Consider the following 15,165-nt stretch of genomic DNA (forward strand, 5'->3'; position numbering starts at 1 on the left):
GCGCAAAAAATATAGGGGCATGGCTTCATGGGGAAGGGGTGTGGCCACAAAATAATACCAATTCATATTACGGTGCACAGTAGTCTCCATTATTCAAATTACGCCGCACAGTAGCGCCACTACACTAGGTAGAGCCCCTTTTACACATTACGGCGGACAGATTCCCCTTTTTTACACATTACGGCAGACAGTCCCCCCTTTTTTTTTTTTTTACACATTATGTCAGACAGTCACCCTTTTTTACACATAACGGCAGACAGAGTCCCCTTTTTTACACATTACGGCAGACAGAGTCCCCTTTTTTTACACATAACGGCAGACAGCGTCCCCTTTTTTAACACATTACGGCAGACAGCGTCCCCTTTTTTAACACATTACGGCAGACAGAGTCCCCTTTTTTTACACATTACGGCAGACAGCGTCACCTTTTTTAACACATTACGGCAGACAGCGTCCCCTTTTTTTACACATTACGGCAGAGTCCCCTTTTTTACACATTACGGCAGACAGAGTCCCATTTTTTAACACATTACGGAAGACAGAGTCCCCTTTTTTACACATTATGGCAGACAGCGTCCCCTTTTTTAACACATTACGGCAGAGTCCCCTTTTTTTACACATTATGGCAGACAGAGTCCCCTTTTTTTACACATTACGGCAGACAGCGTCCCCTTTTTTAACACATTATGGCAGACAGCATTCCCTTTTTTAACACATTACGGCAGACAAAGTCCCCTTTTTTTACACATTACGACAGAGTCCCCTTTTTAACACATTACGGCAGACAGAGTCCCCTTTTTAAACATTACGGCAGACAGTGTCCCCTTTTTACACATTACGGCAGGGAGCGTCCCCTTTTTTTACACATTACGACAGACAGCATCCCCTTTTTTTACACATTACGGCAGACAGCATCCCCTTTTTCTACACATTACGGCAGAGTCCCCTTTTTTTTGCACATTACGGCAGGCAGAGTCCCCTTTTTTAACACATTACGGCAGACAGAGTCCCCTTTTTTTACACATTACGGCAGACAGAGTCCCCCTTTTTTACACATTATGGCAGACAGCATCCCCTTTTTTACACATTACGGCAGACAGCGTCCCCTTTTTTAACACATTACGGCAGACAGTCCCCTTTTTTTACACATTACGGCAGACAGCGTCCCCTTTTTTAACACATTACGGCAGACAGTCCCCTTTTTTAACACATTACGGCAAACAGAGTCCCCTTTTTACACATTACGGCAGACAGTGTCCCCTTTTTACACATTACGGCAGACAGCGTCCCCTTTTTTTTTTACACATTACCGCAGACAGCGTCCCCTTTTTACACATTACCGCAGACAGCGTCCCCTTTTTTTTACACATTACGACAGACAGCGTCCCCTTTTTTTACACATTACGGCAGACAGCGTCCCCTTTTTTTACACATTACGGCAGACAGCGTCCCCTTTTTTACACATTACGGCAGAGAGCGTCCCCTTTTTACACATTACGGCAGAGTCCCCTTTTTCACACATTATGGCAGACAGTGTCCCTTTTTACACATTACGGCAGCCGGTACCCTTTTTACACATTACGGCAGTGTCCCTTTTAACACATTACGGCAGTGTCCCTTTTTACACATTACGGCAGACAGAATAGATTGATAGAACAGATTATACTTACTGTCTCCACTGGCTCAGGCAGTCAGGCTCCTCGGTGCACGCAGTCAGGCAGATCCCGGGCAGAGGAGAAGGAGGTGGAGGACTCGGGAGCCGCAGCAGTGCAGTGTAATTGGTGGCAGCGCCGCTGCAGCCGTCCCTCTCCTTCCACATAGGCTGGCCACCGCTGTGATGAGGGAAGCGCATCCCAGCATTCAAAGCGATGGCGGCCAGTCTATGTGGAAGGAGAGGGACAGCTGCATCGGCGCCGCCACCAATTACATTGCGCTGCTGCGGCTCCCGAGTCCCTCTCCATCCTCCTCCTTCTCCCCGTGGCTGCGTCCCTGCGCTCTGCTGCTCCTCTCCTCTTTGTTGGCCCGTTCAGCACACAGCGGCAGGCAGCACGTAATAAGTCAATTTGACTCATTACATGCAGCTAGCTTTGGGCCCCTTGACTAGTGGCAGTGGCCCCTAGTTCCGCCACTGCCACTAGTGTATCTGATATGGTCACTAGTGAACATGATTCCCCCCAGCCCCCCACATTTGGGTACTTACCATTGGCCCCGCACTTCCCTGGGTAACCCTGGCAGTAGTCTGCGCTGCGGCAGCAGTGGGTGTCGCTGTAACATGTGTTCCCTGTTTGCCTGATGCCTTCCTGGATAGCTTCTGGAATGTCCACTCACTCTGGCCACAGATGTGTTCCGCTGGCTGTATGTGAAAGGCAGCCACACTCTGAATGGTGATGTCGGAGTTGCGTCTCCTAGCTTGGCTTCAATACGGACTCGCTTTGACGGACCACCGGCTAGGTCAGGAAGGCACCGGAGCCCCGGCACCTGGGCGTCAGCGAGGTGATGTAAAGCTGTGCAGTGCAGCGGCCGTCAGGAACTGATCTCCTGTGTGGGCTCAGATTGAGCTTGACTTCAATAAGTGGAAGGGTACACCTGTATCCTTAACGCGTTTCAACGCCAGCAGGGCGTCTTCTTCCAAAAAGGCAGGTATCATACCTGCCTTTTTGGAAGAAGACGCCCTCGCTGACGCCCAGGTGCTGGGGCTCCGGTGCCTTCCTGACCTAGCTGGTGGTCCGTCAAAGCGAGTCCGTATTGGAGCCAAGCTAGGAGACGCAACTCTGACATCACCATTCAGAGTGTGGCTGCCTTTCACATACAGCCAGCGGAACACATCTGTGGCTCCAACAGTCCCTTGTCTACATCAGGTGAATTGGAGGGAGGCTCAGTCGGAGCTGCCCGTGGGAGGTAAGCATAGCTGTTTTTGGGTGAGAGCGCATGCACACCGTGTCACAGAGTCAACATCCAGCTATCCGGGTCATATAGCCTATGCACGGCTTTATTCCATCCCAAACCCGACGGCTATCTCAGACACCGCTCTCCCCTCCCCCGTGCGGGGGTAAAACGGCTGGCTGTAGAAACATCACTCCGGGCTCTCCCTGCCAAACACCATTACAGCGGTTTGGTTTTGGTGGACATAATTCATCTGTCCATCCCTACATGTATTTGAGTGCTTATTACCTTCCACAAGGATAACTTCTATCCATAAAAATTTGGAAACCAATATATGTTTGCATGGAATAAGGACTGTTTGGGGACTTCTACATAGCAAGTGAGTTGTTACTGGCACACAGACCTATATGGTGTTTAAAAGAGAGTAATTACTATCACTACTGCTCAATACATCATATCGTTTGTGGCCAAATTGTTACAAATTACTAAATAATACTTGCAGTATTATAATCAGTGCTTAAAGTGGTCCTAGAGAGGTGGTGGAACTCACCCCCCTCCCCACGGCGCCCATGAAATAAAGGTATTGCGCGCGCAGCAAAAAGGGGGTGTGGTCTGAAAAAGAAAGGGGCGTGGTCACACAATAGTAATAATGCCCACAGTAGTAGTACCCAAGTGGAAATTTTGAAGTGGGGGTATGGAAAAGTGAAGGGTGCAATTATGTGCACGCCGAAGGCGCGCACACTCCTGACAAGGGGGCGTGGCCACGCAAAAGGGGGCGTGCCCTTCAGTGTAGTTTACCACACCATATACCCCTTATACACATTATGCACCACAATAGTAGGACCCCTTTCACATTATAGCTCACAGTATGAGCCGAAATTCACATTTATACCACACAGTATGAGCCACATTCATATTACACCACACAGTATGAGCCAAATTCACATTACACCACACAGTATGAGCCAAATTCACATTACACCACACGGTATGAGCCGAAATTCACATTACACCACACAGTATGAGCCGAAATTCACATTATAGCACACGGTATGAGCCGAAATTCACATTATAGCACACAGAATGAGCCAAAATTCACATTATAGCACAGAGAATGAGCCGAAATTCACATTATAGAGTGACAGGGAGAGTGACAGCAGGGACATGGAAAGTGACAGCAGGGACATGGAAAGTGACAGCAGGGGAATACAGTAGGGACTAGGGAGAGAGAAAGGCAGCAGGGTAAGATTACCTGTTTAGCAGCGGCGGTGGTCTGCGGTGCTGTGGATGAGTAGGCTGTGGTAGGCGTGACGTGGAGGAGGCTGTGGGCCTCGGAGATAGTGCGGAGGAGGAGGCTGTGGGTGCGCAGAGGTCCGAGGGCGGGGCGGCAGAAGAGGCTGAGGGCGGCTGCAGTGGATCTGGAAACAGGCTGGCTTTATTATCCCTGCCGCCGCATCGAGCTCCTGTGACCACGGCGCTAATATTTCAAAACTGCTGCGGACCGGCAGCCAATCAGCGACAGATTTGAACTAGTAGTGCCGCGGTCACAGAAGCTCGATGCAGCGGCAGGGATAATAAAGCCGGCCTGGTCCCAGATCCGCTGCAGCTGGGAGTCTGGAACCTGGGCTTCCAGTGCGGCGGCGATGGTAGGGGCGGAGCGACGGAGGGCGGACCGGGAACGCAGCTTCTTTGTCGGCCCATACAGTAATGCCCCCAGCAGTAGCATCCCTTATACAATGCCCACAGTAGTAGTGCCCCTTATGCAATGCCCCCAACAGTAGTGCCCCTTATGAAGTGCCCCCTTTACAATGCCCTCATTAGCTGTGCACCCCATCAGTAATGCCCTTAATGGTAATGCCCCTGTGCAGTATTGCCCCTAGTCGTTTAGCCCCTGTAGTTTAGCCCCAGTAGTCATGCCCATACTGGTAATGCCCCTGCAGTTATGACCCCAGCAATTTACAACCCCCCCCCTCTAGTTTAGCCTCTGAGTGGTAATGCCCCCAGTAGTTTTGCCCTCGTGTAGTTTGCCCCATGTAGTTTAGCCCCCAGTGGTAATGCCCCCTGCAGTTGTGCCCCCAGTTGTTTAGCCCCTGTAGTTTAGCCCCCATGTAGTTTGCCAAAGTTAGTAATGTCCCCAGTAGTTTGCCCCCTTGTAGTTATACCCCCATTAGTTTAGCTCCTGTAATTATGCCCCTTGTAGTTTAGCCCCCAGTAGTAATGCTGCCAGTAGTTTGCCCCTTTGTAGCTTGCCCCCTTGTAGTAATGCCCCCAGTAGTTTGCCCCAGCAGTAAAGCCCCCCAGTAGTTTGCCCCCAGTACTAGAGCCCCCCAGTAGTTTGCCCCTCTGTAGTTTGCCCCAGTAGTAAAGGCCCCCAGTAGTTTGCCCCCAGTACTAGAGCCCCCCAGTAGTTTGCCCCTCTGTAGTTTGCCCCAGTAGTAAAGGCCCCCAGTAGTTTGCCCCCAGTACTAGAGCCCCCCAGTAGTTTGCCCCTCTGTAGTTTGCCCCAGTAGTTTGCCCCCAGTACTAGAGCCCCCCAGTAGTTTGCCCCTTGTAGTTTGCCCCAGCAGTAAAGCCCCCCAGTAGTTTGCCCCCAGTAGTTTGCCCCTCTGTAGTTTGCCCCAGTAGTAAAGGCCCCCAGTAGAAACGCCTGTGGTACACATATAGGAAGGAGGGAGGGAGGGAAGGAGGGAGGGAAAGAACTATACTTACCTAGCCCCGCTCCCGCCGCAGTCCTCTCTCGCCGCCCGCTCCTCTGCACTATGAGAGAGACGTCATGACGTCTCTCCCATAGCGCGCACTGACAGAGCCGGAAGCCGGAGCTCAGTACTGGTAACGCGATCTCAGCGGGCGCCCGGCATCTCCCTGCAGCGCCGCCTGGGACATCGGGTAAGGTGAGCCGGGGGAGGCGGCACTGCGTTCCGTCTCCTGGTGGAACTGACGGAACGCAGTTCCGGCCCGTTCCGGCTCACTTTAACCCCTGATTATAATTCATTAGGATACAGTGATTCTGTACCGTATATATTTTATGATAATTCATTTATATTAATTGCACTCCCGGGAGAATTGCTGTTATTTTATAAATTTTATAATAAATGTTTCTATTCTGATTGTTGAGCGCAACTTGGTTTTTGTTTGTGTTTAATACTACTAGTAGCTCTGATTGGTGTGCGGGGCCGCCTGTCATCTGTGGCCCCGCCCCCCTTGCACGTCACCCAATCACAGCTTTTGTGCATGACAGACAGCCAAGGGGGGCGGGCCAACAGATGACAGGCGGCCCACACACCAATCGCCCCCCCGGGGATCTCCCCGGTCAGTGTAATTGCTAATCCGGCCCTGGACATATATGTACCTTTTAGGAGGAAATACTCGACCAATGGCTCAAAATACGCACTGGTGATAATGAACATCAGCAGCCATATTTAAATGGCTTATAGTATCTTCTCCAGCTATAAAAATTAAACTCTCCAGACAGTTCATTACAGTGTTAAATTGTGTCCAAATTGGTAAAGTAAATCCCTGATGGACCCCCATGATTTGGAGCTCTGTCCATTATCATCGGAGAGTGAGGCCAATGCAGGGGAAGGCTGATTGCTAGTCCTTATGGGACTGCCTTGGCCCGGACAGGCTGTCTCCATGTTGGGCTAGCTAGTGCTCCATGTTCTAAGGAGTTTCCTGATCAGTGTAAGAACCTTGATTGATTGAGTGATACATTACACATTACATTACATTTTACTCGGCCAATCGAAGCACAAATATGCCCCACATAAACACATATAAAAAAAATAATAATAATTTTTGAGCGGTTTTTGAAAATATATGAGCAAGTTATGTGGTTTTATTGTAATTTTACCATTTGCATCACAACGTCTGGTCCTAGTTCAAATGTCCTCCCCAAGTTGGAATTTCTAACTCTAAATGAGAACCTAATGTGCAATTCAATGCTGTTAAGGGGGCTAATTCAGACCTGATCGGTGCTGTGCGTGTTAGCACAGCAGCGATCAGGACTGAACTGCACATGTGCCGGCACCGCAGTGCACTGGCACATGCTAGACAGCCGACGGCTGTCTTTAGCTAGCGATCACCTCTGCCTGATTGACAGGCAGAGGCAGTTGCTGGGCGGGAGGGGGCAGGACAGCGGCGTTAAGCTGCCATTTACGGGGCGCCGTCCGGCCAACGCAGGCATGGCCGGACCGTGCCGCGGGTGGGCCGCGGCAGCTGCGTGATGTCACACGCAGCCACTGCGACCCGGGCAACAACAAGTAGCTCCCAGCCAGTGCGCAGGAACTGCGCTGGCCGGGAACTACTCCTGAAGTACAAAAGCATCGCCCCGCTGTGCGATGCTTTTGTACTTCTGTGACGGGTAGGGCCTGACATACGGGGTGGGCTAGCCCTGTGCTGTGTGTCCCCCTGCATGTCAGTGTGCCTGATCGTAGCTGAGCTAAATTTAGCACAGCTACGATCAACTCTGAATCACTCCCAAAGAGTGAATGCTTATATACAGTAAGGATATGAGAATACTTCTGTGCAGGAAAATGGAGATATGGGGGGGGGATGTAAATATGTAATAGGGTGTGAGAATCATAAAGTGAGAGATTTGGGGAGAATTCTCCTGGGTTTTTTTTTAACTGGCAATCATGAACATAGCAAAACAAGGTTGATTTTCCCATGTAATTTCTCACTTTCTGATTCTCACACCCTACTACATTCCCCACACGATGTTTGAGAAAGCTGCTGGTACATTGTATAAAGGAACAATTTTGGTGAGTATGCACTATTAAGCAGATAAACAGTGAAAATAAAGAGAGGAGTTTAAGGACTAGGGACCATTAAAGAGTCAGGGCAATTTATTGTTGAGCCTTCAAGAGCTTGGTGGTCTTCAAACTCTATCACATATAGGGGTAGATTCAATAAGGAGCGAGCAGGGCAGTTGCTATTTCAACAGTGTTAAAATGCCTGCATTGTCACCTCGGCTTGCCCCATCTTTCCCTGAACACACAGATTTTAGTATGCTTCAGTATGGGGCTGTGATCAGAAATCTGTAAAGTTGGAGCTACCATACAGTAAGTGCGACATATGACCACACTGCTCACACTGTGAGCCGACATGTAGCTAATTGAATTGACCCCACAGAGAACAAGAATTTATGTCATCATCATTTAATTTTCTCCCCTTCCTACTACTGCAGAAGTTTACAAATTAAACTTGTTTTTTCTACATTGTACTTAGGGGGTAATTCAGATCTGATCGTAGATGTGCTAAATTTAGCACATCTACGATCATTTATTCAGGCATGCGGGGGAACACCTAGCACAGGGCTAGTCCGCCCCACGTGTCAGGCCATACCCCCCCCCCGCAAAGGTGCAAAAGAATCGCAGAGTGGCGATGCTTTTGCACCCAGCGAGTAGCTCCCTGCCTGGCAGGGGGCTACCTGCCGCGTCCCGGGTCACATCAGCTGCATGTGACGTTACACATCTGCCGCGGCCCGCCCCTGCAATGGACAACGGAGGCGTGTCCAGACTGCACCCCGCCAACGGCGTTCTAACACCGCTAGTTTGCCCCTTCCCTCCCCGCCTCTGCCTGTCAATCAGGCAGAGGCAATCGCAGCCCAGAGATTCTGTTAGCATCTCACTGGGCTCCTGGGGTGCGCGTGCGCACTCCACAAAGGGATTCAGACTGCGATCTCTGTAGCGATTACCCCCTTTATACAGTCTTTAATCATAAATATTTTCTTTATTTAAATTAAACCATTTCAATTCATGCTATAGTAATTATAAAGCATACCTGCTCCTTGGGAAAAAATACCTATGTATTGCCAGACTGTTTGAGAGAAATAAATGTAAAGATGTCCATACCTGTATTCAAATAAGAAATCAGGATCTCTATATTGGCGTCACTAGGGGGAAAAAAGGAAGAAATGCAATAAACCAAAAGCAGTTAAACTTCTGTTATTTGGCACATGGTTGGATGGATTACTATACAAAGTTTCATATGGAACCCTGCTATGAAAATAGAAGTTTGATTTTAATTGATGTCTAAGGTATCTAAGTTAAATGTGATCTTTTAATATGATTAATTTATCCCCTCAACGTAATTTTTTTTTTTAGTAAGCAATTAATGTGGTCATGTCACAATCTGTCTAGATTTGAGAGATTCAACAATAATGCTTTTACACAGGTACAAAATAAACCATGGTGGTTAGTTTACAATACTTTATCTTAGGGGTAAATTTACTAAGATGGGAGTTCTATTTAAGATGGGATGTTGCCCATAGCAACCAATCAGATTCTACTTCTCATTTATGTAGCACCATCTAGAACATAATACCTGGAATATGATTGGTTGCTATGGGCAACATCTCATCTTAAATAGAAATCCTATCTTAGTAAATTTTCCCCTTAGTGTCTAGTATATTATTATTAACAGTTACTTATTGCACTAGCATATCCTGTTGCACTTTTTTGGGAACGAAATAGTAAGTAAACAAAACTGGGTAATAACAAACAGACCTAGAGATAATAGCATACCTGCCAACATCTGATTGAGGTAATGCGGGACTCTCTCTTGCGCAGTGTGGGGGTGGCCTGTGGAAAAGAGGGTGTGCCTTCATGGGAATGCTGCGATTGCGAGCCACACCCCCATTTTCATAACTGAGGGGGCATGCCAAGTGCTCTGTGAGCTGCTGGCATGCCCCCTGCCCTGTGTCCACTGCTGCTTGCAGCGAGTGAAAGGAGCTGCCCAAATCCCCCCCGCCCACCGTGGGACACTGCGGCCGATGGGTAGGACAGCGGGACAGACCACAAAAAAACAGGACTGTCCTGTGAAAATTGGGACAGTTGGGAGATACGTAATAGCTCCCTACTCACAAGTTTACAATCAACAGGGAAAAGGCACTGATACACAAGGATAGGTGCTACATATTGCATGTATTGTCCAGCCAGATTTCAGAGGTTCCTTGTGGCTGCTTTGTCCAATCACACATGAATTTTGGCCTAGGGTTAGTAGGATGAGTCAAGTATGATACAGGCAATGAACTTGTAGGGTAGGGTTGATTGTGGAGTTATCAACAGTGATAGAGATATTAGGTAGGTAGCTACTATAGATCAGTGTACATATTATTAATTCTGTTTTGAAAAGATGAAATGGCAAAAGGACATTTAGTAAGGCAGATCAATGCAGATGGTGATAAATCTGAAGAGGAGAGATAGATTTCAGTATCATCCACATACAGATGATACTGATATCCAAAGAGCTGATAAGTTTTCCAAAGAACGTGATATTGATGGAGAAAAGAAGCAGACCTAGGATTGAGCTTTGCAGTACTCCAGCTTATAGAGGAAGCAAAGAGGAGGTGGATCCAGAGAAATGAACACCAAAAGAACAAATTAATAAGTAGGACGAGAACCAGGTCTTGAAGTCCTAGGGATTATAGTGTTTGATCAACAGTGTGAAATTTAGAGATATCTAGAAGAACAAAAGGTAAGTAATGGCATTTAGACTTACCAATAATCAAACAATTCACTACCTTAGTCAGTGATGTCTATGTGGATTGTTTAGAACAAAGCCTGACTGAAATTGGCCCAAAAAGTTGTACAAGTGAAGAAAGTGTGTGAGGCAGGTATAGGTAAGTCTGTCAAGTAACTTGGAGGGGCATCAGAGCGAGGAGATAGAACAGTTATTTTAGAGATAGTTGGGGTCATAATTCTGTTTACATCTTAGTTAAGGTTGGGATGAGCACAGGAGACAGAGCTCTACTGATTTGTGAGAATAACTAAAAAAATAGGAAAGTGAGAAGGGAATTACTTCTGCACAAGTAATGATATTGATCTTATCCAATTACATACCCTGTATCAAAAATTAACCTTCACTATTCCATACTTTACTGGAGTGCTGCCCATGACAATAATAATTATCTAAACATAAAGAGAAAGAGAAAGAAAGCCTTGAGGAAGTGAGCAGTGAAACATAGGTTGGCTGACGGTATATGCTACACTTATGGCTGTGTGATGACTGATCTAGTATAAGAAGGAGGAACTAACTGGAGCCGGTAGTGAGCGCTGGAGATACTGGGGACGCAATGCACATAATTATTGCTGTGTAATTTATCATGTGAAGTACAATCATAGTGAATCCATTCCTATAATAAACTTTAGGTCCATGGGCATGATTTCAGAGACCAAGTTTTGACATAAAATCACTTAGGAATGCCAGTGAATTTACACAGTTAAAAAGAGACACTTTGTCAGATACATTTGAGTGTTCATTTGTATAAGTACCTAATGAGTGATACTATATTACAATGTGGGCTGGTCCCGGGATAAGAATACTACTCTGTGTGTGCATTTAATAACCACTGGGTTGTTGTACCCCAGCTTCCTCAGGAGAATGAGGAAGCTGGGGTACAACAACCCAGTGAAACGCGTTGAGCCATAAGGACTTTGGATTACATTGCAGACTCCTTCATCACCTACTGGACATCTATGGACATTTAAACCCTCCAGCGGAAAGCTCCCGACATCTGTACTATTAAAGGATACCCCTAGAGCACCTTCATATGGGACATCCACCGTCTGCTTAGAAATAGTTGGGGACTGCATCCTATTGAGCTAAGGTGGTCATTCCGAGTTGGATCGCAGCCAGCAACTTTTTGCTGCTGCTGCGATCAACTAGTCCACGCCTCTGGGGGAGTGTATTTTAGCTTAGCAGGGCTGCGATCTCTTGTGCAGCCCTGCTAAGCTAAAAAAATTTCAAGCAGAACAAGACTAGCCCTGGACATACTTACCCTGTGCGACGTTCTCAGCGATGCTGGGGCCGGCTTTGAAGTCAGACATCCGCCCTCCGTTCTCCTGGACATGTCTGCGTTTTCTTCACCACTCCCCGAAAACGGCAGGCAACGGTCCAGTGACGTCCAGGAACGCTTTCTCTCTGTAAATCTTCTTGCGGTCGTCTCTGCGACCGCTTTCTTCGTTGTCCGCGACGTAACCCGGCGACCCTTGTCGCCAGGCAACGGCGCGCGCGCGCGCAGTGCGGCCCCGCACATGCACATTCCAGACCCATTCGCACTGCAGCGACAAACCGCTGCGTGCGAACGGGTCGGAATGACCCCCATAGCCCCCATAACCAGCTCTTTTAAGTACTTACAGGAGGAATCCGGAGAAGGTCCTAAATCCGTATGGTGACTATTTATGGAGTCAGATATGCAATATCAATCATGATATTATGAATTTCTGATTATTCTTTTTAATACTACATTTTAAACAATAAATTATTTTTTAAATGTTCATAACCATCAAGCATCATCATATTTTTAAACTAATATTATATTAATTTCATGCGCTGGTTCTACATATTTAATTCCCCCTGCCCTATACCAGTGGCTGGCTACAGTGAGTGCTGTCTGCTGCGCCGGGAGCCCGGTCTCCCCACCTCAGCAACCTGCAGCCTGCTTGCCAGCTTCACGCCGGAAACCCCAGTTACCTGCTGCCTGCGGGGATGGAGGAACGGAACAAGGTCCCTTCTCCTAGCTGCGACTGGTCCCTCTGCTGAGGCCCGCCCTCTACTGAAGTGAAGAGATGCCGCTGCAGCTGTGCGCGGCTGGGAGTGTGCCGCAGCCCACTTGGTGGGTTCCCTGCCTGAGGACCCAGGGGGCAGCCACATTGATCGGCTGTGGTGGGGAGGCAACGGAGCACTGTAGTGTGCAGATATATGAAGTGCCTGAAAGCCTTCCACTCTCAATTCCTGTGTTCTGTAGTGCTGCTGGGTGGCAGCTTTATGGATTCACTATAACACTGCACCTGGGATACTTTCTTTCCCCTCCTGCTCTACCCTGGTCCTACTGACCCGCTATTCAGCTGCAGCCCTGGTTTGGAAAGGATCAGGGATTCTTAGATTCTTGGTCTCCTCTTCCAGGTCCCATATATTGATACCCATTCTTTCTACAGTCCACGTGCTGCATTCAACTGCACCAGGCTTCTTGTGTGGGACATATTCTATGATCTGTTGGCTCCCTCTGGTGGCTGGCCATGATGACTGCAGGCTTTTGAATTCTCTCCATACCTATGAGGATACGCTGCTGGCTGCTCCGATGTTCACCTAAAGTCTCTTTGGGGAGGATTGGCTGACACCGCCGACTGCATCCTATTTACTATGCATCCTTGGATATAACTGACAACCCTACTGCGGCTCTACTGTGATCTCCTCTAATATGCTTGACTGTTTCCTAACTACACAGCATTGTGCCTCGGCCCTGCCGCATGCTTTCTACAACCCTGCTTTTGCTGGTTATACACTCTGGTAGCAGTACATTCCTATTCCTAAATAAGTGAGATTCTGAACTCTCCGTCTCACATTTTACTCTCCGTTACGTGTGCGGCCTTTACATGAGTCGCAGGAAACGCAAAGGATCAAAGTCCAGAACACAAGTTGTTATCCTCCGTATGGAGCGCTTCACAAATAAACTGCAGCTGTTTCCCTTTTATCTCTGGCAGATCAGCTCACACTGCCCAAATATCGAATATGGGAAAAAGGGATTAGATTAAAGAGAGTCACAGCGCTGTTTCTAATTTACTAAATCTCACAGGAGAATATACTGTCCAAATTCTTCACATATAGGAAGGACACTATACCACATCCGTATAGGTAAAAATGATCCTTACTTTGGCCCTCATTCCGAGTTGATCGGTCGCAAGGCGAATTTAGCAGAGTTACACACGCTAAGCCGCCGCCTACTGGGAGTGAATCTTAGCTTCTTAAAATTGCGACCGATGTATTCGCAATATTGCGATTACTAACTACTTAGCAGTTTCTGAGTAGCTCCAGACTTACTCTGCCTGTGCGATCATTTCAGTGCTTATCGTTCCTGGTTGACGTCACAAACACACCCAGCGTTCGCCCAGGCACTCCCACCGTTTCCCCGGCCACTCCTGCGTTTTTTCCGGAAACGGTAGCGTTTTCAGCCACACGCCCCTGAAACGCCGTGTTTCCGCCCAGTAACACCCATTTCCTGTCAATCACATTACGATCGCCGGAGCGAAGAAAAAGCCGTGAGTAAAATTACTTTCTTCATAGTAAAGTTACTTGGCGCAGTCGCAGTGCGAACATTGCGCATGCGTACTAAGCGGATTTTCACTGCGATGCGATGAAAAATACCGAGCGAACAACTCGGAATGAGGGCCTTTATTTTCAACATCCATTAAAAAGTCTCTTTAAACAGGCACAGGGCAATTCCGGCAAGAGAAGCGGTACAAGTGTTTGATTTAAATGTACTCAGTGGAGCTCACCAGACCCTTAGGACGCCGTTGTTAATCGCGGTGCTTCCTATTCCGGGATTTGCTCTCCCGTAGATGTTATCCATGCACCACTAGCCGTCCTTAGATCACGGACCCTCCAGGCGCTGCAGACGCCACCACACTCCTCCGCTCTCCCCCGTTTGTTGCTCCCTGCTGCACACAGATAATGACCAGGTTCACCTACGGCTGAACTCTCACTAAGAAGCTGGACAGGAGGTGGAAGAGGGGAGTGGGTCCGTCAGGGAGACGCTGGCTGTGAGCAGAGGATCATGGGACTGCTAGTCACTGTATGAGCCTACTCATGTGAATGTCCTTGTGATTAGCCTCTGGATTAGTCCTTGTCTCTTGTGTTAAGTAGTGCACCGCTGAATCTACGGCTTAAGAGGACTCTCTACATTTATCGTTTGTTTTTTAGTTTAGCGGTTAACACTTGACACTAGAGCTGTCTTTATTTCCATATTATTGCTGTATTTTCTCTTTTATAGGGTTGTTATGTGTTCCTTATTTGATTTGTGTGTCTTTTTAAGGTATTAACTATCGTCATATTATTATTAACAGGAATATGCAATTATATTATGTTTTATGGTGTTTTGCTTGGATGCATTGGTGGTTGAAGCCATTCCTTCCCTGTTGTCCTGATTGCACCGCATTTTGTAGTCCTGGACACGGTGGAAGGACTGGTTTCTGTAACACCATGTTACCCGGGAGCGGTGTCTCGCTCCTATTTTCCTTTCTATTGACATGTGTTTTTTTTCTTCTTGAGTGCTGCTCTTTTCCTTTTCCTCTATTTCTTTTTTCTGCTTCGGCCCTCTGGATTGTTTTTGTGCTCGAGCTCCTGATATGGGGTCTCATATGGCCTTACGTGTATCATTTCTGTTAATACTCCATATGCTATATAATGGCTAAGCTGAATGTGGTGTCTGTGAATGTAAAGGGACTCAATATTCCTGAGAGAAGGTCGAGGGACCTTAGGGAACGGAGAGCCGAAAAGGCGTAT

The 15,165-nt window shown here is 47.7% G+C and overlaps 1 protein-coding gene across 3 annotated transcripts in view; it reads right to left on the reverse strand.

The window, feature by feature from the left end:
* Positions 1 to 15,165, reverse strand: part of TEX11 (testis expressed 11) — a 1,490,225-nt gene that overhangs the window by 373,567 nt on the left and 1,101,493 nt on the right. For all 3 annotated transcript variants that reach the window (XM_063937124.1, XM_063937125.1, XM_063937123.1), the window contains one exon: positions 8,736 to 8,776. In XM_063937124.1, coding sequence (XP_063793194.1) covers positions 8,736 to 8,776 — 41 coding nt within the window. The remainder of the gene's footprint in view (positions 1 to 8,735; positions 8,777 to 15,165) is intronic.

This window comes from Pseudophryne corroboree, chromosome 8, assembly GCF_028390025.1.
Source record: "Pseudophryne corroboree isolate aPseCor3 chromosome 8, aPseCor3.hap2, whole genome shotgun sequence".
In the NCBI taxonomy this organism is placed as follows: Eukaryota; Metazoa; Chordata; class Amphibia; order Anura; family Myobatrachidae; genus Pseudophryne; species Pseudophryne corroboree.